Source organism: Saccopteryx bilineata, chromosome 4 (assembly GCF_036850765.1).
Source record: "Saccopteryx bilineata isolate mSacBil1 chromosome 4, mSacBil1_pri_phased_curated, whole genome shotgun sequence".
NCBI classification, from domain to species: Eukaryota; Metazoa; Chordata; class Mammalia; order Chiroptera; family Emballonuridae; genus Saccopteryx; species Saccopteryx bilineata.
The window spans coordinates 287,321,543-287,346,531 of record NC_089493.1 but is presented as its reverse complement, the minus strand read 5'-3'; the positions used below and the strand labels follow the sequence as shown (position 1 = coordinate 287,346,531).

Below are 24,989 nucleotides of genomic sequence, written 5' to 3'. Positions count from 1 at the left end.
CTGACCTGAAATTTCCATATGCCAGGCTGACGCTCTACCATTGAGCCAGCCGGCCAGGGCTGTTTGGCGGATTCTGACAGGTATCTCACTGAGCTAAAAATCAAGCTACCAGCAGGGCTGCATTCTTGTCTGGAGGCTCTAGAAAACCCGTTACCTTGCCTTTTCCGGCTTCTCAGTCCTGGGTTTGTGGCCCTTCCTCTGTCATCAAAGGCAGCAATTATGGGTTGTGTCCTCATATCATATCACTCAGACTTCCTTTCTGACTTTTTTCCAATTTTAAGGACACTTGTGATTACATGGGGCTCACTTGGATCATCCAAGAAATTCTCCCCACCTGCCTGACCAGGCGGTGGCGCAGTGAATAAAGCATCGGACTGGGATGAGGAGGACCCAGGTTCGAGACCCCCGAGGTCGCCAGCTTGAGCGCAGGCTCATCTGGTTTGAGCAAAAGCTCACCAGCTTGGACCCAAGGTCGCTGGCTCGAGCAAGGGGTTACTCAATCTGCTGAAGGCCCGCGGTCAAGGCACATATGAGAAAGCAATCAATGAACAACTAAGGTGTCGCAACGAAAAACTAATGATTGATGCTTCTCATCTCTCTCCGTTCCTATCTGTCTATCCCTCTCTCTGACTCTCTCTCTCTCTTTAAAAAAAAAAAAGAAGAAGAAAGAAAGAAATTTTCCCCACCTTATGCCCTTAATTTAATCACAGAAGCAGAATCCCATGCAGGTCAGGAGGGAAGTGCCACCCCTCCAGGGCCCAATGCTGGGCACATGCCTCAGGACCCCAGCAGGAATGCACCTCAGTTGCCCACACAGTTAGTTCCTCTTTGGGGCAAATGTCTGGGTTCGTCTCTCTCTGCCTTGGTTTCCCACTCCTCACTGGGGCTTCTTAGTATCAGCTCCCCAGTAAACTCCCTGCGTCCCAGTCCTGGCCCCAGGTCAGCCTTTGAAGGACCAGAGTAAGACCAGGAGCACCTGGCATCTGTGTGACGGGGCCACTGACATGAGCACTGGGGGGTGCTTAGGGGCGTTTCCTCCACAGTACCCCCACTCTGCTCTTCCTAGCCCCCAGGGACCCTGGTGCTGCTAACGTCCTTCTGTAAGTTAGCTTTCTGATTAAACTAACCTGAGAAGGTTCTGCTGTTTGCAACCCGCACCTGGAACAGTACAGACGGGGGACAGAGATTTAGATGTTAGGCAGTGGTCTTGGGGTAGACTGGTTAGAGATAACCCTGAGGGTGGCCAGGAAGCCACCTAGTCCACAGAATGCTCTGCAAGGCAGCCACTGAACATGCAAGCGTGTTTATTAGAAACAGAACAGAAGGGGACTGGGCCTGACGGAGCAGATGGCCCTGGCTCTCAGGGGCTCTGCTGGGCTCAGGTCAGCCGCAGGGATGAGGAGGTCCCGAGAAGGAGGTGGAGCAGCAGCTGCCAGGGGTCCGGCCTGCGGATGCTGCTGCCGGCTATCAGCGCCCGGACCCACGGGAAGTGCGTAGTGATGTTGGTGTAGACGCCGGGCCGGTTGGGCCTACCACAGCCCGCGCCCCAGCTCACGATTCCAACCTGAAACCACACCCCTTTCCTTTCGCAGGCCAAGGGTCCGCCTGAGTCACCCTGGGGAGCAGAATGGGTGAGCAGGGCCTGGGCAAGGCAGGAGAGGTTAGCAGAGAGCCCAGGACAGCCGGCGGGGCAGCGGAACTGGGCAGACTGGGGACAAATCCTACTCCTCCCCCAGGGAGCAACCAAGTTTCTGCATCTGCAAAGTGGGGCAATATCCCTGACACACACTCACCCGCAGGCTGCCATAAGGACCAAGTGATACAAGCGGCTCTCAGGCCTGGGGCTGGGTTGGTGAAAGGCTAGGACCCAGAAGGGTGTCTCTGGGAGGAGAGGGACACTCACGTAGCAGGAGTCCTTGCCACCTTCAGCATAGCCAGCACACACGATGTCTCCCCAGATGTCATGGCGGAAAGATGAGTCTGAGTAGAGGTTGTGACACATGGTGGTGTTTATGATGCCGACCTGCACTTCCTGGAGGAGGTAGGGAGATGGCAGCACTGTGGAGAAGTTGAGGGGACAGAGAAAGACAGCATCTTGAGCCTCTGCTCTGCCATCTGGTTGGGAGGTTACAGGGTAGGGGCAGGGTCCATCTCCTCTGCCATCTGGTGAAGGTTACAGGGTGGGGGCAAGGTCCCTAGGGTACCCATAGTGCCTTGATGAGTCCTCTGCTCTAGCTTGGCACCCAGCACATCATGGGTGATGAGCAATAAATATCACAGGCGGGAACGATGGCTGGACAGGCTGGTACAGCTCCTTCCTGAGACTCAGTTTCTCTATATGCAGTGTGCAGATGACAGCCCCCGCCAGAGCCAGTGCAGAAAGACCTGAGCATGCATAGGGAAGGGGCTAACGCAGCTGAGACGGTTTAGAATTAATACATTTCAGGACGTGAGCCAAGAGCTTTCCTAGACGTTCTTAGTTCTCCCACAACAACCCCAGGACATAGCGTAATTGTGACCCACTTTCAGGCAAGGAAAGATGCACCCAGGAAATGGCAGAGCCTGATATGAACCCAGATCTATCCCATTCAAGAGTCCAGGCCGGGGTCACCACTCTATCTTGTGCAGGGGTCCCCAAACTTTTTACACAGGGGGCCAGTTCACTGTCCCTCAGACCGTTGGAGGGCCGCCACATACAATGCTCCTCTCACTGACCACCAATGAAAGAGGTGCCCCTTCTGGAAGTGCAAGTGCGGCAGGGGGCTGGATAAACGGCCTCAGGGGGCCGCATGCGGCCAGCGGCTGTAGTTTGGGGATGCCTGCGAGGATGGTGATCACAATAACACCAAAGGCTGACATGTCAGTAGAGCCTCCTGTCTGTAGGGCACTCTGTTAAACCCTATGCATGAATGCTTTGAAACCTCAGAACCAGCCTATAAGGTAGAAACTGTTATTACTGCATTTTGCAGGTGAGAAGCAGCGGCAGTTAGAGCAAGTGCTTGCCCAGGGTCTTTCAGCTAGCACACGGCAGAGCGAAGGTTTACACCAGTCAGGGGGGCTCCAGAAGTCACCTGCCACCTGTGAGAATGAGGGTGGAGCCTGGAGATGGATGACACCTGTCAGCCTGGGGCCAGGGAGGGAGGAAGCACGGTTTAACTGGTTGGGCCCCTGCCTTACGCCACTTTTTTGGGCCCAAGGAGGTCTGTGACAGGCACTTTACGCAGCCCTTTCTAGGGTAAAGGAAAGGACCCCAACTCCAGAAGGAGGCAGGTCTGGCATTGACTTCTCTATCCCCATTGCCAATTCCAGGTGTGTGACCTAGGAACACATTACCCCGTTGGGCCAGTGAGCCCTGGCTTCTGCACCAACTCATTCTAGGGCCGTGGGCAATTTCCATACCCTTGTCAGCACCCTCATCTGTAAAGTAGGTACACAAATGTTCCCAGCCTCATCTGCAGGCAAGCTCCTAAAGGAAGACAGACGGTACCCTGCTCACTCTGGTGCCCTAAAGCCTAGACCGGGGCCAGGTCCATTGTGCAGGCAGGAGCTTCCTTTGCTGTCACTGTTACTGTGAAGGGTGAGGCAGGAATGGGTCAGGCAAGGCAGCAGAGTAAGGGACAGGCCAGGGGAGGGCCTGCGGCGCCCCCTGCCCCAGGGCCCTGCAGTTTCAGGGGATGAGTGGTGAGAGATAAGCCATGGCAGCTCATGTTGGTTCAAGGACCTCCTGCAGAACCAAGGCTGGAGAATGGTTTGACATTTTGAGGACAGAGAAAAAGACTTAGCGCTCCAGGAGAGCAGGACAACGTAGATAGATAAAGAAGAGATGGAGGAGCCAGAGTCGGGAGGTTGGATGGCTGGGGGAGGGGTGAGCACCAGGCTGAAGCCTTCCTGATGGGCCCTCCCATCCCTCACACCCCGGCAGGCTGGGAGGATTGCCTGGGCCCGGCTGGCCTCCCTCTCCCCAGGGGCTTCCGGCTCGGCTCGGCTCGGCTCCACTCGCTCGGCTGGCTCGGAGTCTCTGCCGGGGACAGGGAACTGAGCATGGGCACTGAAAATCCTGCCCTTTCAGGGTTGAGCGGGAGTAAACAGCAGGTGGGAGAAAACACTGAGCAGGTCTCAATTGTGCACAGACTGGGGTGGGGGCTGGTGTGGCCGATGAAGCTGGAACAGGAGGTAGGTCATGGCCCTGCTCCCTCGCCCCAGACCCACCGCTTATTCCCAGCCTTACCCTTATCCTCTTCGATGTCCCCCCAGCCAGTCACCCAGCAGTCAGTCCGATTCTGGAACTCCAAGGAAGAGGCCAAGACACAGATGGGCTGGATGAACTTATCATAGGTGACAGGGGTGGCCAGCCTCAGCATGGCGATGTCATAGCTTGCAGACCCCAGATACTTGGGGCTCACAACGATCTGTTCCACCTGGTAACGGTTGAAGTAGGCCTGCAGGTTCCAGATAGATGGCATGGCAGACAGCTCGCCAAACTGGACTGTCCACTCATAGGGGTTGTTGTTCCTGGTAGGGAGGAGAGAGCGGTCATGTCAGGAGGCCTTAAGGGCAGGTGAGCCCCCTGCGCATTCCTGGGGCCTGTTCCCAAGAATGGTTACAGCCCAGAGAGGCTGCACCAAAGCCCCAGAACCTGCCGACTCGGGGTTGGGGGTAGGGCAGGAGACTGCCTCCCCTTGTGGTCTGATCTGGCCTGTCATCTCTCAGTGCCATCCTTAAAAAAATAAATAAATGGCAAAGTAGGACATTCAGCAGAGTGGAGTGAGGACAGCCACGGGGGGCCTGCTGCTACAGGCCAAGCTCTGTGCCCAGCGCCCACCCACCTCAGCTCGTGCCCCCCACCTGAGGTACAGCTCCCCTGGGGTGTGAGATGAGGAAGGTGAAGGATGGTGGTAGCATTTGGGGAGAAGAGAACAGAAAAGAGAAAAGAACAAGACACAAACACGTGCAGGAATGTTCTAGAAGACCCTTCTGGAAAAAACTGAACAAGGTTCCCTGCAGGGGAACCATCGAGAATTCATATGGGTGTCACCAGCTGAGCAGGGCCTGGGGCTCAGGAGAACAAGGGTCACATCAAGGTACAAAGTGCGTGGTGCGGCCCCAGGGTCCCCACTCAGCGGCCCCCCCCGCAGACTCGCCTCTGAAAGCAGTGCGCTGCCGAGAGCACCCAGCGCCGGTTGAGCAGGCTCGCTCCGCAGATGTGCGACCCCCACAGGCGCAAGCTGCCCTGCCAGGGCCAGCGCCCGAGCTCTGCGTTTTTTCCGCCCACTATGCGGGTCCCGATGGCTCGCCGGCCACATGGCCCTGGGATGTACAGCCCGACCTGGTGCTGAGCTACTGGAGACAGGCCCATCTCCCCGCCCCCAACCACTCGAGAGCGCGAAGGGGAGGGGCTCCCCAGGAAACCATCTGGGGCACGCAGGCGAGGGAGAAGGGCACGCCGGGGACCCTCTCCACGTGGTCTGCAGGAGGCCACCCCTCCCCCCAGGGGCCCCTCAGTTACATGTGAGCAAGGACGAGTTCTCGAAACCTGGGGCAAGAGAGATGAGAAGATGAGGCGCTCTTTGGCTGTAGCCCAGGTGTGCTGCGCAGGGAAGCACGCCGCCTGGGCACCTTACCTGGAAACATCAGGTCCTCATCATGCCACGCTGGGGAGGAAAGTAAGAAGATGAGCTCCCCTAGGTCTCCACGCGCCCCATCCTACCCCATCACCCCTAGGTCAGCCAGCAGCTCCGGCGTGAGCTCACCCAGCATCTGGAGTTCAATGCACACCAACAGCTGCACCAGCAGCAGCGCCACGACGCGAGAGCCCATGGCCTCCTCTCCCGTCGCTTGGCGCCCCCTCTGTTTCTATTTGTTCCCGAGCCTGGCCGAGGCGCCCCCTGGGGGAGGCGGAAACCCTGGCCGCCACTTTCTCCCAGTTTGATCTCGCCTGGGATGGGGTCCCCAACCACACTTCCTTGATATGGCCCAGGGACCAATGCACCTAAACATTCCCTTGCTTGTTTGCAATCCTGGGATTCTGGTTGCCCACCTTGCTGCCCCCCCCCCCTTTTCTACCGACTCCTCCTCTAGGGAGGCTCGAGGCTCTGGCCCACAGCCAGGACTACTGTGAAGGCACACTAACTCCTCACTGAGCACCTGTTGGGGCTCGGGCTATTAGGCTGGTCCAGGAAGGGAAGATCCCTCACAAGGCTTTCTTTGGGAAATGATGGCCTTGGGCCTTGTCCCTTCTTGAAGGAGCAGCCAATCTACACCCCCACTTGCCCAGGCTGCCCCCTAGTGGCAGGCCTTGGCCCCTCTCATCTTCCTCTGGATTAAATCTTGAAAGTTAATATCTTTTAAATACACTTTCCTGGGGTTCTGGGGGAAAGAAAATCACCAAATTGGGAGAGAGAGATACCACTAGGTTGTCCCTGCCAGTGTCCTTGTGACCAGTGACTCTCTGTATGGGGGTCAGGAAGGCTGTGCCAGTTTGGTGGATCTTCCTGTGGCCTGAAACATCTCCAGGGGTCTCATGGGAGTCACAACGATGAGTTACCCAGCATTGGTTTCTGGAAGACCCTCCAAGCAAGGACTCGCATCAACAGCTGCATGACCAGCAGCATCCTGACCAGCGCGCCTATGGATTCCAAGGTACGGGCTGTAGAAGGTGGAGAGTCCTTGGCATGCTGCCCTGAAGAAGGAGGTGAGAGCTGAGTGACCACTCACTCTGTCAGCCATGGTGGGAGAACCAGGCTTAGTCTGAGGGGTTTGGGGTGTCCTGGGACAAAGGCTGAGGCTCCCATCCAAAGGGTCTCAACCTACCTTTCTCTCCTGATATCTCCTATAACGTGTGAAGTGGCTCACAGGGTCCCCTGTTCACACACCCTCGCCTTGCCTCTTCCTTAGGTCCCAGCCCTGTGCTCCCTCCTCCAGGGGCCAGCTGACCTATCCCTGCCGAGAACTAGCGAACTAGCGTGGCTAGTAATTCCAGGTCCTGAGAGAGAACAATGCGGAATGAAGAAAATAAACTTAAAGGGATCGGGAGGCCTCTGCAAGCTGATGGCAAGACAGAGAGAGCTCTCCAGCCCCAAACCTGCTTTGTTTATAGGGCAAAGTAAGGTTATTAGCAAATCAAAGAGAGCATTAAAAGAGAGTCACATTTCCAAGGCATCCCAAGAATTCTCCCAAGTGCAGAACCCTCCTCCCCCATACATAATGTAAGGTCCGTGGATAATGGGAAAGGTCAGACCCACAAACTTTGGCTAGGACCGCCCACAACCAAGCGCGCCAAAAGAAACTTCCCAGGAGCCATTTGAAGCAACCGTCTGCCAGCCAGTGAGATTTCACTACATCATATTAGCTCGACCACCCTAGGAACCCTTTAAATATCCCTCACATGGGTCACCACTTGCGACTTCCCTGGCCTCCATCTTTCCTTGGGGCCAGGGAACCTCCTTGGGCAGGATGTGGTATGCACTCTGTACTCAATAAAGCCTTTTTTTTTTTTTTTAAATTCTTTTTTAGAGTGGAGAGAGAGAGAGACAGAGAGGGAGAGAGAGGAGAGAGAGACAGAGAGAGGGGGGGGAGGAGCTGGAAGCATCAACTCCCATATGTGCCTTGACCAGGCAAGCCCAGGGTTTCGAACCGGCAACCTCAGCATTTCCAGGTCGATGCTTTATCCACTGTGCTACCACAGGTCAGGCTCAATAAAGCCTTTTGTTATTCCACACTTTGTGGCTCCGGCCCCCTTCCTTCCTTCTTGGAGGGTGAAAAAATACCTTACACATAACATCTTAACCTCACAAAACAAAGAATAAAAAGAAAATTGCCTCCAGTCTCTCTGAGGAACATGGAGGACAGGACGAGTAGAAACAATCCAGCATCACAGCTCACATGGAGGTGTGGGGAAGAACTTAGCCTTTAGCAACTTAACCCAGCAAGTGAGGTGGGGGGGTGGGCAGACTGTCAGCTTACTGCCAGTGCCCCACACCTCTGTCCCCCCAAAATCTAAACCGCAAGGACCCTGTCGGCTTGCGGTCCCCAATATATCTCCATCAGTTCCCAGGATTCCCTGGAAAGATGAGCTGGGGAAAGAAGGAGAGAGACAGAGAGCAAGCTGAGGCTGACCCGGCCTTTGCCGCTCACACCTGGGGTTATGTGGATTTACCTGCCATGATTCCAGGACGCCCATGACACTGCGATTGAACTCCTGCAGGCCTACTCATGACCCTGGATTGACGCCCTGCTCTGATCCCAGGACCTCCCAGATGTTACTCTGCCACCCACTGAGTCTAGGGACAGGGCAGCCGGGGAAAGTGGGCTCAGGCAAGGAAGCCCTGCAGTTTGTAGCCTTCACTTTCCCTGTCTGAAAAATGGAGGCAATAGTAATTGTTGTATCAGAACAGCGAGAAAAAGACATTTTTGCCACACCAATTAAGCCAAATTAAGTCTTTATTTTAAAGCCGGTGACCGCATGGGGACCTGTCTTCAAATCATGCAGCCCCAAACAGTTTGGAGCCAGCTTTTAAAGACAAATCACATATTGGTTGGGGTGGGCAGGAGGGGGAGCATGGTACAAAAGTCATTAATCTCACTAACAAGTTTATTGTATTTTACTGTCTTGTTACAACGTTTATCTATAGGATCCATTAAAAAGAAAAAAAAAACATTTCTATACACTAAGACCATAAGATGATAACACAGTAGTGATAAATGTTTCACATGTCTAGCAAAAACATTCCTAAACATTCTAGGATTACAACCTGCCCCTGACACCACAATAGTGGGAAATGTTCAGTTTAAGATAAGGAGAGGCCTGACCTGTGGTGGCGCAGTGGGATAAAGCGTCAACCTGGAACACTGAGGTCGCCGGTTCGAAACCTTGGGCTTGCCTGGTCAAGGCACATATGGGAGTTGATGCTTCCTGCTCCTCCCCCTTCTCTCTCTCTCTGTCTCTCTCTCTCTCACTCCTCTCTCTCTAAAAAACCAATAAATAAAAAAATATTAAAAAAAAAGATAAGGAGAGAAGTTAAATGAAGTTACTTTTGCTAAGAGTCTTTAAATTACCTATTTGCTAAAAAAAAAAAAAGAAAAGAAAAGAAATCCACTTCCATTTCTATATTTCAGTAATGTGCTCCTCCCAGGGCTGCTGCGAGAGCCCTCACACACACCCTCCAGCTGCCCAGGCTGGGGGGGGGGGGGGGGCAGCTGCAGGAGGTGTGGCCCTCTGCCAGCTTGTCTTGATTGCTTTTCAGACAGACAGGCCTGCAAAGGAACCAGCCTAGCACGGGGGGGACTAGAAACCTCCGTTTCAAGAGTCCCAGAAACCCCCAAAGGAACCCCTGAGCCTGGGTGCATTCGGGGACTCAGCCTTGGACAGTGGGTGAGAAGCAGGGAACAGTGGGTTCTAATCTGTCCCTGTTGTGGGGCGTCCACATGCTGGCAGGGAGGTGAGGGCAGCTCTGGGGGCACAGGAGAGGTCTGAAGAGGGAGCGGTGTGGGGACACTGGGGGGGGGGCGCTTTTCGAGAGGAAAGGAACAGACAAGGTCCCTGGAGGACAAAGAAGTCGGTGGGGGAGGAAGGCAGTTCTCCAGGGAGGAGAGAAGCTGCATATTGCATTCCCGGCAGGGAGCAGAGAGAGGGCATGAGTTTGCAATGTGGGGACTGAGGTCTCGGGGCTGAGCTGTGTGGTTCGGCAAGCCCCAGGGAGACGTGGGTGTAAGGTATTTTTCCTCGCCGAGAAGGAAGGAAGGGGCGTAGCCACCAAGCGTGGAATAATAGTAAAGGCTTTATTCAGTACAGAGCGTTTCTCAGATGAGATTCACTGGCCTGGGAGATGGAGCTCAGGAAAATCGCACATGGAGAGACCGTGTGGGGAAATTTAAAGGGTTCCTCTAGGGAAGTCGGGCTAATACGACGTAGCAAAATCTCACTGGCTGACAGTCAGTAGCTTTTTTCCCAAGGACTCCTAGGAAATTTCTTTTGGCACGCTTGGTTGTGGGCGGTCCTAGCCAAAGTTCGCGGGCCTGGGTTCCCCACGTGACCATCCTCCATTATCCACCGACCTTACAGTGGGGACCCCCACCCATTGGTCCCAGAAGCAACACTAAGGCAGTGAGAAAGGCCCCAGCAAGGCCTGGAGAGGAGCTTCTGTCCTCTGGGGCCGAGCTCTGGATCGTGCTGAGGATCCATGCGGTGTAGACACTGACGTTGGCGTAAACGCCTGGCCTCTTGGGGAGGCCACAGTCCGACCCCCAGCTCACTACCCCTGCCTGGGTCCAGACGCCGTCAATGTCACAGACCAGGGGGCCTCCGGAGTCACCCTGGGGAGAAAGAAGAAGTCCAGAAGTGGAGGGCCGGAGGATCAACTGCCCAGGGAGAGCCACCCTCCTTCCACGGGGGAGTGAGGCCTGCAGGGTGCCCAGTCCCACCCCTTCCCTCCAGAGCCGCTGGCCAGCTCTCGTGGACAGGGAGAGCCACCCTCCTTCCACGGGGGAGTGAGGCCTGCAGGGTGCCCAGTCCCACCACTTCCCTCCAGAGCCGCTGGCCAGCTCTCGTGGACAGGGAGAGCCACCCTCCTTCCACGGGGGAGTGAGGCCTGCAGGGTGCCCAGTCCCACCCCTTCCCTCCAGAGCTGCTGGCCAGCTCTCGTGGACAGAGCATCGGTAGCTTGGATGTTTCTGGAAAGCAGCAGTAGGGTTGGCCAGTTTGGAAATTAAGGACAAAATCCCTGGCAGCCTGACCAGGCAGTGGCACAGTGGATAGAGCATTGGACTGGGATGCGGAGGACCCGGGTTCGAGACCCCGAGGTCACCAGCATGAGTGCGGTCTCATCGGGTTTGAGCAAAAGCTCACCAGCTTGGACCCAAGGTCGCTGGCTCGAGCGAGGGGTCACTCAGTCTGCTGAAGGCCCCCAGTCAAGGCACATATGAGAAATCAATCAATGAACAACTAAGGAACTGCAACAAAGAATTGATGCTTCTCATCTCTCTCCCTTCCTGTCTGTCTGTCCCTCTCTCTGACTTTCTCTGTCTCTGACACACACACACACACACACACACACACACATACACACATACACACAAATCCCTGGCAGATGGAATACGCAATGTGATGGAAACACCCTATTCTCTGCATAAAACTTTTTCAGAGTAGGGGCTCGGAGGAGCACTTTGGTGTTGCTAATAGTACTGTTTGCTTCATTTTGATGAAAATATCTGTTTGAGATAAAACTTAAGAGGCAATGGGAGATGAAGTACGTTTTGTTTATAAGAGCAGACAAGGAAAAGCAAGACCAACCCAGCTCAGAAGTGACCTGCTTCGTCGGAAAACTGGTTCATAGCCTTTGAGTGTTATTTTTAGGAAAGAAAAAAGAAAGTTCTGGCCCCAAAGGAAAAGCTTTAAGGAGAGGGATATGTCACAGTTTGCTAAAGCTCACTTGCAGGTCAATAATATCTGATATTCGAAATGAAGACAGAGTTTAGGAACATTTTTTTCCTTTTTGAATTGACGCTTATAGTTTACTTTTTTTTTAACAGAGACAGAGAGTGAGTCAGAGAGAGAGGGATAGACAGGGACAGAGAGAGATGAGAAGCATCAATCATCAGTTTTTCATTGCACGTTGCAACACCTTAGTTGTTCATTGATTGCTTTCTCATATGTGCCTTGACCGCAGGCCTTCAGTAGACCAAGTAACCCCTTGTTGGACCCAGGGACCTTGGGTTCAAGCTGGTAGGCTTTTTGCTCAAACCAGATGAGCCCGCGCTCAAGCTGGCGACCTCGGGGTCTCGAACTTGGGTCCTCTGCATCCCAGTCCGATGCTCTATCCACTGCGCCACCGCCTAGTCAGGCTTGACACTTGTAGTTTAAAAACCGTTGTCCTCATCTGCCCTGGGGCCCCCGCTGGGGGTGCTTGCTCACACTGCAGGCGTCCTTCTGGCCCTTCTCGAAGCCGGCACACAGCATGTCCTCCAGGATGATGGGCTGCTGGCTGGGGACCACGGAATTCTCATGGTAGTAGGTGTCACAGGTCTGGGTGTCAATGAGGGGCAGCCGCAGCTCCTTCAGGGTGAAGGGTGGAGGGAGTGCTGGGGTAGGGAGCAGAGAGCAGAGCTCAGATGTGACACGAGGGCCTACTGGCTCTCGGCTGGCTTGCCCACACTTTGATGGATTAATGACAAGATGTCTTTTTGGCCTGACCAGGCGGCGGTACAATAAATAGAGCATCAGACTGGGACGCAGAGGAGCCAGGTTCAAAACCCCGAGGTCGCTGGCTCGAGTTCAGGCTCATCCGGCTTGAGCATGGGGTCGCTGGCTTGGGCAAGGGATCATAGACATGAATGACCCCATGGTCACTGGCTTGAGCCCAAAGGTTGCTGGCTTGAGCCAGAGGTCACTCGATCTGCTGCTCTAGAGGAGATCCTTCCTGCATCTCCCAGTGGCTCCTTGGCTGATGGCTGTATCACTCTACTCTCTGCCTCTGTCTTTCTGGGCCATGTCCTTGTGTCTCCTCATTCTCTGCCTGTTTACAACTAAAATGCCACAACGAAGAATTGATGCTTCTCATCTCTCTCCCCTCCTGTCTGTCTGTCCCTTTCTCTGTCACTCTCTCACACACACATGCACACTTTTTGTGTGTCACTCCTCTGTTCCCCAAGGAAGAGGAACCTGTGTTTGTGTTCAGGAAACCCCAATAACACGCCAGCATGGCAAGGTGAGCCTGTGTTTAACACTCAGAACACCAGGAAGACACTTCCTCTCCCTCCCCTAAGCAGGGCATGCACAGAGGTGTGGCGGGCCCCTCGATCCCCAGTCCCTGGGCAGAGGAGCGGCATGGACACACCATAGGGGCTGAGGAAAAGCTGGGGCCCGGTTTTAGGGCCTGGCTCTGGCTGTGGACTGTGGTCAAGTCATTTCCACCAAACGCCCCTATTCTTGCTGGCTTTCCAAGAGTCAGGTCCCAAGTGGCTTGACTAGTGCCCCTCAAAACTTCATGTCCACCTGGAACCTCAAAATGTGACCTTATTTGGAAACAGAGGCTTTGCAGATGTAACTAGTTAGGATGAGGTCAGACTGGATTAAGGTGGGAGTGTGTGTATGTCTGTGTGTGACAGAGAAAGGGACAGACAGGAGGGGAGAGAGATGAGAAGCATTAATTCTTTGTTGCGGCATTTTAGTTGTAAACAGGCAGAGAATGAGGAGACACAAGGACAGGGCCCAGAAAGACAGAGGCAGAGAGTAGAGTGATACAGCCATCAGCCAAGGAGCCACTGGGAGATGCAGGAAGGATCTCCTCTAGAGCTTCTGAAGGGAGGGAGGCCCCGTGACACCTTGGTTTCAGATTTCCAGCCTTAAGGACTGGGAGAGAATGAATTCCTGTTGCGTTAAGCCACCCAGTTTGTGGTCATGTGTTATGGTAGCCCCAGGACACTAATCTGAGGTGATATTACAAACATGATGATAGTGACCACCGACCATAGTTGCTGATCAATATTGAGAACTCACTCTTGCTCGGCCCTGCTAGAAATGCCTAAAATACGTCATTCCATGTAACCCTTCCATAGGCCCCGTGAGGTTGGCACTTGAGAGCTCCACTTGCCAGAGGAGGAGACCACAACCTGGCAAGGCTGGTGGAGGTCACTCAGCCAGGGTGAGGCCCGGCAGTCAGGTTCTGACCCAGACCGGTGTGGCCAGGGAGGAGGGGTGAATTCAGTAAATTCACGCCGTCAGAACGGTCTGGGCCTGGCATCCCAGAGCCTGCTGGGCCTGGCATGAATCCCTTGGTTATCAGATGCTGGGCGGATGGATCAGAGAGCCCAAGGTGGGGTGGGGCTGGCAGGCTGCTTCTGCATTGGCTGAGGTTGTGCCAATGAGTGCGGGTTCCATGCCCGGCCTGAGTGAGGCTGGTGGCGGGTGCAGCTGGCCCTACGGAGCATGTCAGGACAGACCCCACGGAGTCACTCCCCGCCCCCACCCCACCCCACCCCACCCCACTTTGAGTGTCCTTACGTAGATTCGTGTTGATGTTCCCCCAGCCAGTGACCCAGCACCAGGTGCCATGACCCAGTGGGTCTCTGGGTTTGGGGAGGCAGACTGGAAGGATGAGGTCACTGAAGTTGACGGGGGAGGTCAGCTGCACCAGGGCGATGTCCCCCCTGTTGTGCACCTCCGTGTAGTTCGGGTGGGTGATGACCTGGGCCACGGCCCGGAGCTCCCGGGGCTCCCCGGCCTGGGGGTAGGAGGAGATGGTGCCCAGCAGCACAAAGTAGGCGGACAGCGGCTGGTTCCTGGGGCCAAAAGTCAAAGTGGTCTTGAGGTTTGCCCGGTTCCATGGGCAAAGGCTAAGGACAGCCTTAATTCTGAGGGTCTCAACATTGCACAAGGATTAGTTTTTGCAAGGTGAGCACATGCCAACAATGACAAACATCTTGTTTAATCCACAAGCAACCCTGCTAGGTGCCCCATTCTCTCTCTGTTTGGTGGGAGGTGAAGTCACCTGTTTAAATGCTGCCCAGCTGGTAAGCAGTGGACTTGTGACCCTGGATTTTCCAGGGATAGCCTGATGTGGGAGCTTTTGGTTTCGGGAAATGAAAACTTTCTTGGGAGGGCCAGGGCTGAGTCTGTCTCCTCCTCCACTTACTCCCCAGTGCCCAGCCTGGGGACGGGGGTAATCCTGAGTGAGTGAGAGCCTAGGAGGACACATACCTGGCCAGTCTCCTGCTCAGGCTTCTGTTCAAATGGGGAAGAGAGGGTGTCAGGGAAGGGTGAAGGGCAGGTCCCAGCAGGCCCTGGCCCAGACCCTCACCGGTCAAAGCAGTGGGCTGCAGTCAGCACCCAGTCTTCGGTGAGCAGGGAGCCCCCGCACACATGCTGTTCATACTCCCTCAGGCTGACCTGCCACGGCCACTGGCCTGGCTGAGCATCCTGCCCTGACACAATCCGGCCTGCTGCTGCTGGGCGTCCACACACTGCAGGGTGAGAGAGTGGGCTGGGTCAGATGAGGTTCCCTCGGAGCTGCCCTCGCCCTGCAGACCCACCCTCACTTATCCCTGCCCTTTGTGGGCTGACATCTTCTCTCTGAGGCAGGACCCGCCCTTTATGGGAGGCCTTTGATCCTGGGGGGAGGTGCACATCAGCCAAGTTGGGGGAAACAGGACCTGGGGACCTGGGGACCTGGATTGCTCAACCCAGATTAGTGGGAAGTATGGTCAGACCGGCTGGGCGGGGCTCTTGGGGAGGGTCTGAATGCAGTGCAGTGAACGTGCTCCACGCTGGGCCTGGCAGGGAGGTTTTGGTGGAAGCCATGAAGGTGCATAGCCTGGGGGTCGGGTGGGGTGGATGCCAGCCCCCAACATCTAGGTTCCTTAGAGCAGTGGTCCCTGACCTTTTTTGGGCCATGGACCGGTTTAATGTCAGAAAATATTTTCACAGACTGGCCTTTAGGGTGGGACAGATAAATGTATCACGTGACCGAGACAAGCGTCAAGAGTGAGTCTTAGACGGATGTAACAGAGGGAATCTGGTCATTTTAAAAAATAAAACATTGTTCAGACTTAAATATAAATAAAACAGAAATAATGTAAGTTATTTATTCTTTTTCCTGTGGACCGGTACCAAATGGCCCACAAACTGGTACCAGGCCGCAGCCCAGGGGTTGGGGACCACTGTCTTAGAGGACATGCCCAAGGTTATCAGGAGCAGCGCTGGGGTTACATACCTCTCTTCATCTATCCCCACAAACCCAGGCTCTCTCTCCTGCAGTGCCCGTCTCCCCACCCCGGTACTTGTCCTACCTGAGTCCAGGTTTATTGCTCTGGCATTTGTCAGGAAGAGGTTGAACGTGAGAGCTGGAGGGCTTCCCTGGAGGATTTGCAGGAGGAGGAAGAACAGGATGGCCATGAGGGCTAGCTCCAAGGTACCTTGCTGTTGCCACTTCCGGATCGGCTTTTGGGGTCGAAGTCCTCAGACACACTCAGGAGGAGAAGGATGATTGTAGCTCCAGCCCTGGGGTGGGGCTGACTCCTCCACCCCATGTTCTCTGGCCTTTGTGCCTCATAAGAATTCTTAGCTTAACCAGGTGGTGGCGCAGTGGATAGAGTATCGACCTGGAAAGCTGAGGACCCAGGTTGGAAACTCCAAGGTTGCCGAGTGCAGGCTCCTCTGGCTTGAGCGCAGTCGCCAGCTTGAGCATAGGGTCACCAACTTGTGCAAGGGGTCACAGACATGACCCCATGGTCACTGGCTTGAGCGCAAAGCTCGCTTGAACAAGGGGTCACTGGCTCAGGTGAGTCCCCTGGTCAAGGCACATAAGAGAAAGCAATCAATAAACAATAAACAACTAAAGTGCTGCAACTATGAGTTGATGCTTCTCATCTCTCTCCCTTCCTGTCTGTCCCTGTCTGTCCGTCTCTCCTCCAAAAAAAAAGAGAAAGAAAAAATAATTTTTAATGAACTGTTTTATTCTTTCATCACTTTAAATATATCATCCTACTATCTCCTGGCCTCCAGGGTGTTTGAAAAGAATTTGACTGTTAATCTTATAGATCTCATATATTTAATGTCGCTTCTCTCTTGCTACATACAAGATTCTCCCTTTGTCTTTTGATATTTTTATGAAAATATATGTGGCCTGACCTGTGGTAGCACAGTGGATAAAGCGTCGACCTGGAACATTGAGGTCGCCTGTTCGATACCCTGGGCTTGCCTGGTCAAGGCACATATGGGAGTTGATGCTTCCTGTTCCTCCCCTTTCTCTCTCTCTCTCTCTCCTCTCTGAAAATTGAATAAATAAAATCTAAAAAATATATATATGTGTGTGTGTGTGTGTGTGTGTGGATCTCCTTGTATCATATTTATCCTACTTGCAGTTTGTTCAGAGTGTATAGATTGTTGAGTGTATAGAGTCATATCTAACATCAAAAACTTTTTAGCCCTGGCTGGTTGGCTCAGTGGTAGAGCGTTGGCCTGGCGTGCAGGAGTCCTGGGTTCGATTCCCGGCCAGGGCACACAGGAGAAGCGCCCATCTGCTTCTCCACCCCTCCCCCTCTCCTTCCTCTCTGTCTCTCTCTTCCTCTCCCGCAGCCAAGGCTCCATTGGAGCAAAGATGGCCCTGGGCGCTGGGGATGGCTCCATGGCCTCTGCCTCAGATGCTCCAGTGGCTCTGGTTGCAACAGAGCGATGCCCCAAGATGGGCAGAGCATCGCCCCCTGGTGGGCGTACTGGGTGGCTCCCGGTCGGGCACATGCGGGAGTCTGTCTGACTGCCTCCCCGTTTCCAGTTTCAGAGAAAATGCAAAGAAAAAAAAAAACTTTTTAAAGGTTTTATTCATTTTTTTTTATTGAGAAAGAGAGAGAGGAAGGGGGAGGAGCAGGAAGCATCAACTCCCATATGTGCCTTGACCAGGCAAAGCCCAAGGTTTCAAACCAGTGACCTCAGTGTTCCAGGTTGATGCTTTATCCACTGCACCACCACAAGCCAGGCCTCTGATACCACATTTGGGGAGTTTTTGTCCTGCATCCTGCAGCTGTAGTGTATTAATCATAAACATTTTCAGCTGCATTATCCCCTGCTCCTGTGCATGCTAAGGTTTCTCTCCACTAGCTTGGTCAAGGGCTGTCACCTGCATGCTACAGATAGAACTGAGTCGCAGGGAGGTGCTGAAACAGCTTGTCCAGCCACAGGGTCCTTCTGTGATATTGCTAATCACCCATGATACACTGGGTGCTGGGCTAGAGCAGAGGACTCATCAAGAACCAGTGCCCAGGCACTGAGGGTGCCCCGGGGCCTCCACCCCCATAGCCCATATCATTCTTCCAACCAGATGGCAGATGGCTCAGGATGCTCTTTCTCTGTCCCCTCAGTTCCTATGCAGTGCTGCCACCTCCCTACCTCCTCCAGGAAGTGCAGGTCTCCATCATAACTCCAGCGTAACTGCCAATTCCAACAGCCCACTTTCTTCTATAGAATCGGGGATGACACAATTGGTGCTGGCTCTGAGGATGACAGCCATGACACCTGCAGAGTGAGTGCCCCTGCCCCAGCCAGGGCCTTTCTGACATCTGGCACCATCCTTCTCAACCTCGGGCCTGAGAGCAACCCCATGACCAGCCTGCCCTCAGGGTTGAATAACGAGAAAACAATTGCAGCCCTTACTTACCTGCCTGTAAAAGCTTCTCATTTTGCATTAATTGTAACTCCTTTGATCCTCATGTGAAACCTGGCAGGTAGACTGTTGCCCCTTTGCAGACACAGAGACTGAAGCTTGGTCATCCGTAGCCCCCCTCCTACTCTGGGGCCTCTCTCCCCTGGCCCCTCCTGCCCTGCCCCAGGTTGGCCTCACTCACACTGCTCCCCAGGGTGACTCAGGCGACCCCTTGACCTGGGAAAAGAATGGGCTGTGGATTCAGATTGGAATCGTGAGCTGGGGCGCAGGCTGTGGTAGGCCCAGCTGGCCCGGCGTCTACACCACCATCAATAGGTACTTTGGCTGGATCCAGAAGCTCATGGCCCACAGCACACCCGGGCCAGACCTCTTCCCACTGCTGCTGCTCCTCCCTCTGCTCTGGGCTATGTCGCTTGTGCAGCTGGCTTGTGCACAGCTGAGCTTGTGAGGGTGTGGTAGTTAGCACAGTACTGGGCACATTTATGCAGGGCAGTAGACACCCTGGTGGCTGGACTGCCTACTGGGTCAGGATCTCGTCCCCTTCTGTCTCCTTTACTAATAAACATGTGTGCATGCTTTAACTGATCCCTTGCAGAGCATTCTGTGGACTCAGGTCGCTTCTTAGACACCTTCATGGTCACCCATGTGCCATCTACCCCTAGACCACTCCCTAATTCTTAATCTTTCTCTACTTATCTGCATTATACAAATTTTGGTTGCAAACACCAGAACCCTCTTGGGTTAAGTCAATCAGAGAGCTAATTTAAGGAAGGACGTTAGCAGCACCAGGGTCCCTGGGGGCTAGGAAGAATGGAGTCGGGGTACTGTGGAGGAAACAGCCCTGAACACCTCAATGCTCGTATCAGTGGCCCCATCACAAAGATATCAGATGCTCCTGATCTCACCACGGTTCCCCAAAGGTTGACCTGCGACCCAACTGGGGAGCAGGTAGTTTACTGGGGAGGTGACACCAAGAAGCCCAAGTGAGGAGTGGGGAACCTGAGGCAAAAAAAGAACCTGATGATGTTTTCTTGAATGGGGAGATCACTGTGTGGACAACTGAGGTGCAGTCCTGCTGGGGCCCTCTGAGAAACCACAGGGAATGCCCACCTACGTTGGGCTTCGAGAGGACAAGGATACTGGGTGTGGGCACTTCTGAGCCCCACAGATTGAGGGTTGTCCTCGGGCACAGGTGCTCTAAGTTGAAGGAGGCCCCAGTGAGGACGCTGGTGCTTAAAGAGCACCCTGTACGGAGGCCTGGTGGAGAGGGGTGGCATCAAATGCGTCTGGCTCCTCATTGCTGTCGCAGAACTCAGCCTCAGCATGACAAGGGACCAGCAGGGCAGACGCAGGGGCCCCTTGAAACTACTGGGGCAGATCAGCCTTTTCACAAGATCCCTATGTGCTGTGACCTCAAGATACGTGAGCAACTGCAGTTGGTCTGGATTCCTCCCCTCAGTTCCCAACCCCACAGCCCTCTGCTGTGGAGAAGCAGGAGCAAGAGTCTTCAGAGCGGGGACCTTCCCGGTCTCTGCACCAACCTGCCGGCAGTGCAGGGGCAGAGGGCACCGCCTGTGGGCTTTGTGCCCCGGGGAGCCCTGTGAGGCTGGACTTCCCTTCCCGCTTGTAATAATGAGGAAACTGATGCTCACTGAGGTGACAGGGCTGCTGGAGTCACACAGCTCACAAGCTCTCAAGTCCAGAGAGCACTTGGCCAGGCCTGGGGTCTAGGCCCACGTGGGGCCAGCCCAGCGGGAACTTCCGCCCAGAACAACAGTACTCGGGTGCTTTAGTGACCAGCCCTGTGAGGGACCAGGAGCCCGAGCTGCCAGGGGTCCTCTGGAGCTTCCTGGCCTGGCGCAGGTCCCTACACCCCCCCACCCCTACCTTACTGCCCTTGCTGGGCCTGGCCCAGGCTCCTGCCCCCAGTTCTCAGCATCTTGGCCCAACCCAGGCTTCTTCTGAGAATTGCAAGTGCCCCTTTCCTGCCACCTCAAAAGTGCTGCTCAAAGAATCTTTGTTTGAGGCTGGACAGGTAAAGCCGCAGCCCCGCCCTCGGTCTCCTCGGCCGGGGCTCTCCCCCTTCCTGGCCTTTTAAGCCCCTAGTCCTCCCCCAGCCCAGTCAACAGGGAGGGCACCAGGCTGTGAGGGTGAGAGCAGGGTCCAGGGGCTGCCAGGGCAGGTGGGGGCAGCTGCTGGACGATGGGAATAGAGCGTGGAGAAGGGCTGAGCTCCAGGGCTTGCCTGGAGGCCTAGGAACCAGAGTCCGGGCCTTGAGGATAAGTCTGGGACCAGCTAGGATGAGGGCAGACAGACGGGCCTCTGGGGTCTAGTGCTCTGGGCTAGGACCCTCCCTTCCTCTCTCTGCTGGCTCCCCCCAGAGTCCAAGCCCTGGGCAGTGCCACCTTCACCCAGCCCAGTCCTGAGGACAGAATGAGGGGGGTTTCCTGCCTCCAGGTCCTGTCCCTACTACTGCTGGGTGAGCGGGAGCAGGGGCTGTGGGTGCCAACCTCAGGGCCTTTGGCTACAGGATGTCCGTCTCACCCCTCTCTGGCCGGCTTCCCCTAGCTCTCCAGGGTGTCCTCCTCTTGGCTTCAAGTGCTCAAGTTCTGTCACTGACCTTGGGTTCCCCAAACCTGATGTGCTCATCTGCGTGGTAGGTATCAGTCCCCACCTCACAGTGCCCTGGAGAGTTAAACTGGATAACTGGTTGCACAAAATCCTGGCACCGGGTTAGTGCAACAAATATGTTGCACCTTCCTTCCTAAATCTGTAACCTCCCTTCCCCTCAACTGTTATCTGACACCAAATCCATGATCCAATCCCTCCCCTACTTCCTCTCCAGGAGCCGCTGGGACCCTGGAGCCTACAGGTTTGAAGCCCCAGGGTCCCCGTCCCCACCCCACACCCACCCCCAGAGCCAACCCCTCCCTGCCATTGGCCCTTTGTCTCCCCACCCCTCCCAAGGCCCCAGTCCTCCTCCCACCCTCTCCCTCCCCCTGGTCCTCTTGCAGCCTGCGGGCAGCCTCGCGTGTCCAGTCGGATCGTGGGAGGCCAGGACGCCCAGGCCGGGGAGTGGCCGTGGCAGGCGAGCATCCAGCACCATGGGGTGCACGTCTGCGGGGGCTCGCTCATCGCCCTGCAATGGGTGCTGACAGCGGCACATTGCTTCCCGAGGTCAGCGGCCAGGCACCAGGTTCAGCAAGCGGAATAGGGGGATGGGACGAGGGCGACGGCGGGGATCAAGGCCCAGGGGAAGTGGGGCACCACCTGGTGGCGGCGCGGGATGATGCCGGCTCCAGTGGGACTGAGGAGACTGGGGGTGGCGGAGGGGCTGCTGTAAGTAGCCCTGCTCCCTTCCCGCAGGCAGACGCCTCTGTCTGAGTACCGTGTGCGCCTCAGGGCGCTTTACCTGGGTGCCGACTCGCCCCACGCTCTCTCAGCGCCCGTGCAGAGGGTGCTGCTGCCCCGTGACTACTCCGAGGATGGGGCCCGCGGCGACCTGGCGCTGCTGAAGTTGCGCCGCCCGGTGCGCCTGAGCTCCCGAGTACAACCTGTCTGCCTGCCAGAGCCCGGGGCCTGCCCGCCACCTGGTACACCGTGCTGGGTCACTGGCTGGGGCAGCCTCCTCCCAGGAGGTGAGGTGGGGCGGGGCACGGGGGTATTGGGGGCGGGCCGGGAATTCCCCTCCACCTTCTGACCTGGAATCCCACCCAGCACTGCCTCAACCTGACACTCAGTGCAACTAGGCACCCCAAACCTCCCAGTCCTGGCAAATTAGACTCTCAGGTGAGGTTTCTCTCACCCACCCTGCTCACTGCCCCACCTGCTCTCATCCCTCATAAGTCCCCTTTCTTCCCCCAGTGCCACTCCCGGAGTGGCGACCTCTTCAGAGAGTAAGAGTGCCATTGTTGGATGCTCACACTTGTGACCACCTCTACCACTTGGGCACCAACGTGCCCCATGCTGAGCGCATAGTGTTGCCAGGGAACCTGTGTGCTGGCTACATCCAGGGCAACAAGGATGCCTGCCAGGTGCGTGAAGCAGCCTCGAACCTCTGGAGTTCATGCTCCTATGCCCAGCACCCTACCTCCCTTGAGCCAAGGATCCAGGAGGCACCACCTCCAGGTTCAGAGTCCCGGCCCCCAACCGGATGCACCACTTGAGGGCCTAGAGCCCTAGGACTGCCATTGAGTCTCCAGAGGGCTGAGCCCTAAGCTTGCTTTTCTCCTACAGGGTGATTCTGGAGGACCCCTGACTTGCCTGAAGTCTGGGCGCTGGGTCCTGGTGGGCGTGGTGAGCTGGGGCAAGGGCTGTGCCCTGCCTAACCATCCAGGTGTCTATACCAATGTAGCCACTTGCAGCCCCTGGATTCAGGCTTGCCTGAATCTCTGATATGGTGACACTGACCTAGAATCAGCTGCTGGGTCTCTCAGCTACTTGGTCCCTCTGGGGACCTGAGCATCCCCCACACCCACCACTTCTGACTTGAGACGCAAAGGCCTGGCAAAGCTAAGGGGCCATCTGTCCATCCATCTGTTTGTCCCCTGCCTTCTTCTTGGGGCTCACCAAACCTGAGCTGCTAGCCCAACCCCAGGAGCCTCCTGTGTTTGGGGGTCTCACACTCCTGCCTTCCCCTTCCTGCTCCTTTACCCTCCTTAGCTCCAACCAGGGCTGGACCCGGGTACCCAGAGGTGGGCAACCAATGGTCCTTCCTGGTCTCACCTTGTGTGCCCCTCATTTTCTGGAGGAAGCCAGGGAGATTTAAAGTGTAGAAGAAAAGGGAAACATCAGCACTATGACAGCAAGGAACTGAAATGGCACAACATCTGACCAAGCGTGGAGGGAATTCTCCCCCAGCCTCCAAGGAGCCTGTCAGGCCAAGCCCTTGAGTTCAGCCTGATGAGACCACAGTCAGAGAGCCCAACTAAGCCCCTCCAGACCGCTGGTCTACTGAGCTGTGATTTAATAAATTTGTGTTGTTTAAAGATGCTATGTTTGTAGTCATTGGTTACACAATAGGAGATGATTCTAGATTCTGCCCACCACAATGCAGGTACAGTGGGGTGGGCATCCAACAGGCTCAGGAGTGTGGGCCACTCTGCCTGAAAGGGGCCAGGAAGCCTAGGCAGGCTTGGCTGGAACATCTGCTGTCCTTGGTCTGCTGTCCTTGTTTTTGTCATTACCTCATCCATGCCCTGGAGGAGTCTGAGAATGGGCCCGACCTTTGGCCAGAACCCTCAGGCCAAGTACCTGCAACCTCTGTATATGTCTTAGACCCTTCACAGCTCCCTACTGCCTTCCTGTGCTTGGGACCTGCCATCTCCTCATCTCCAGGCCAAGGATCACCCATCCCTGTAAATAGAGATCAGTTTCTAGGTCTGCAGAAGAAATAAGAAACTAAACAAAACCTGCAAAATCCCAAGCTTAATCTTTGGAGTTGACAGCGGAATGGAGACCGTGGCGCTCAGAGAGACGAGCCAGTGGATGGCCCCGGACGTCAAACAGCTCTGCCGTTGTTGAGGCTACAGTATGAGAATTCTTGAGTGTTGACCATGTCCTGACTCAGAGGATGAAGCCCAGTCAGAGGTCAGCCTGGGGCTGGCATGCAGGCAGGGAGCCATTGCCACGTTGAGGCACAGGGAGGAAAGAGTCACAGGAGTAGAAGGGACTCTAGAGCAGTGGTCTCCAACCTTTTTTGGACCACAGACCGGTTTAATGTCAGAAAATATTTTCATGGACTGGCCTTTAGGGTGGGACGGATAAGTGTATCACGTGACCGAGACAAGCGTCAAGAGTGAGTCTTGGATGTAACAGAGGAAATCTGGTCATTTTTTAAAAATAAAACATTGTTCAGACTTAAATATAAATAAAACGGAAGTAATGTAAGTTATTTATTCTTTCTCTGCAGATTGGTACCAAATGGCCCACAGACCGGTACTGGTCCGCGGCCCAGGGGTTGGGGACCATTGCTCTAGAGGGTTCCCGAGGAGCCAGAAGGCAGAAGTAAAAAATAACCGCAGTTAGAGTTTAGGAAACGTCTATTTAGTTCTAACTCTTCAAGAGTCTCTACAAACTTGACAAACGGTTATTTTCCCACCTTGAAAAGGAGGAAACTGGGACTTGGCAAGTGAGGTTAAGTGCCCAAAGCTTTAGTCAGCACTGGAACCAGGACTTGAATTCCAGCCGCTCTGAGCCCAGAGCTTGTGTGGCAAAGCAGCGGCTTGATTCAGAGCCGGGGCAGCAGCATCTTCAGATTCTGCTCCCTCTCAAGAATTCTCAAATTGCAGCCTTCAACAGCTACAAAGCTGTTTGACGTTCAGGGCCATCCACTGGCTCGTCTCTCTCCAGGTCCCAAGGTGTGCGTTTTCTGACAAACTCCAGCAATGATCTCGCTGAGGCTCCCTGTCTCCTGGGGAGCGGTTAAGTGAAGGAAAAGCCTCTATCCTTCACTATAGTGCAATTTCAGTTTGGGGTGATGCAAGACAGTGTCCAACACCCAAGAGGGTTGGGTGATGGGTATGCAACATAATTGAGGGACAAGATAACCTGGACATGTTTTGTTTGAATATATGTACTCTGATTTATTGATGTCACCCCATTAAAATTAATAAAAATTTATTTATAAATTAAAAAAAAACACCCAAGAAGGAAGGCCTAGGTGGTCAACAAACTCATTAGTCAACAGAGCCAAATATCAACAGTACAACGATTGAAATTTCTTTTGAGAGCCAATTTTTTTTAAATTTTATTTATTCATTTTAGAGAGGAGAGAGAAAGGGAGAGAGAGAGAGACAGAGAGGGAGAGAGAGAGGAGAGAGAGACAGAGAGAGAAGGTGG

At 54.7% G+C, this 24,989-nt stretch overlaps 3 protein-coding genes across 3 annotated transcripts; 1 reads left to right on the top strand and 2 right to left on the bottom strand.

Moving 5' to 3' along the window:
- Positions 1–1,308: 1,308 nt before the first annotated feature.
- Positions 1,309–7,429, bottom strand: LOC136334671 (testisin-like). Its single transcript, XM_066275194.1, has 8 exons — positions 6,811–7,429; positions 6,545–6,679; positions 5,622–5,651; positions 5,507–5,533; positions 5,142–5,307; positions 4,229–4,512; positions 1,904–2,058; positions 1,309–1,642 (listed from the first exon to the last, which is right to left on the bottom strand). The coding sequence occupies exons 2-8, from the start codon at positions 6,609–6,611 to the stop codon at positions 1,379–1,381; spliced, it is 993 nt and encodes a 330-aa protein (XP_066131291.1). The 5' UTR covers positions 6,612–6,679; positions 6,811–7,429; the 3' UTR covers positions 1,309–1,378.
- A 2,329-nt stretch (positions 7,430–9,758) lies between these two features.
- Positions 9,759–15,948, bottom strand: LOC136334670 (serine protease 33-like). Its single transcript, XM_066275193.1, has 6 exons — positions 15,781–15,948; positions 14,793–14,955; positions 14,693–14,716; positions 13,997–14,274; positions 11,909–12,075; positions 9,759–10,311 (listed from the first exon to the last, which is right to left on the bottom strand). Exons 1-6 carry the CDS (start codon positions 15,884–15,886, stop codon positions 10,042–10,044), a joined length of 1,008 nt encoding a protein of 335 aa, XP_066131290.1. The 5' UTR covers positions 15,887–15,948; the 3' UTR covers positions 9,759–10,041.
- A 4,612-nt stretch (positions 15,949–20,560) lies between these two features.
- PRSS33 (serine protease 33) lies at positions 20,561–23,092 on the top strand. The gene is made up of 6 exons (XM_066278320.1): positions 20,561–20,628; positions 20,995–21,021; positions 21,164–21,326; positions 21,516–21,787; positions 22,014–22,183; positions 22,386–23,092. Exons 1-6 carry the CDS (start codon positions 20,583–20,585, stop codon positions 22,542–22,544), a joined length of 837 nt encoding a protein of 278 aa, XP_066134417.1. The 5' UTR covers positions 20,561–20,582; the 3' UTR covers positions 22,545–23,092.
- Positions 23,093–24,989: the final 1,897 nt, after the last annotated feature.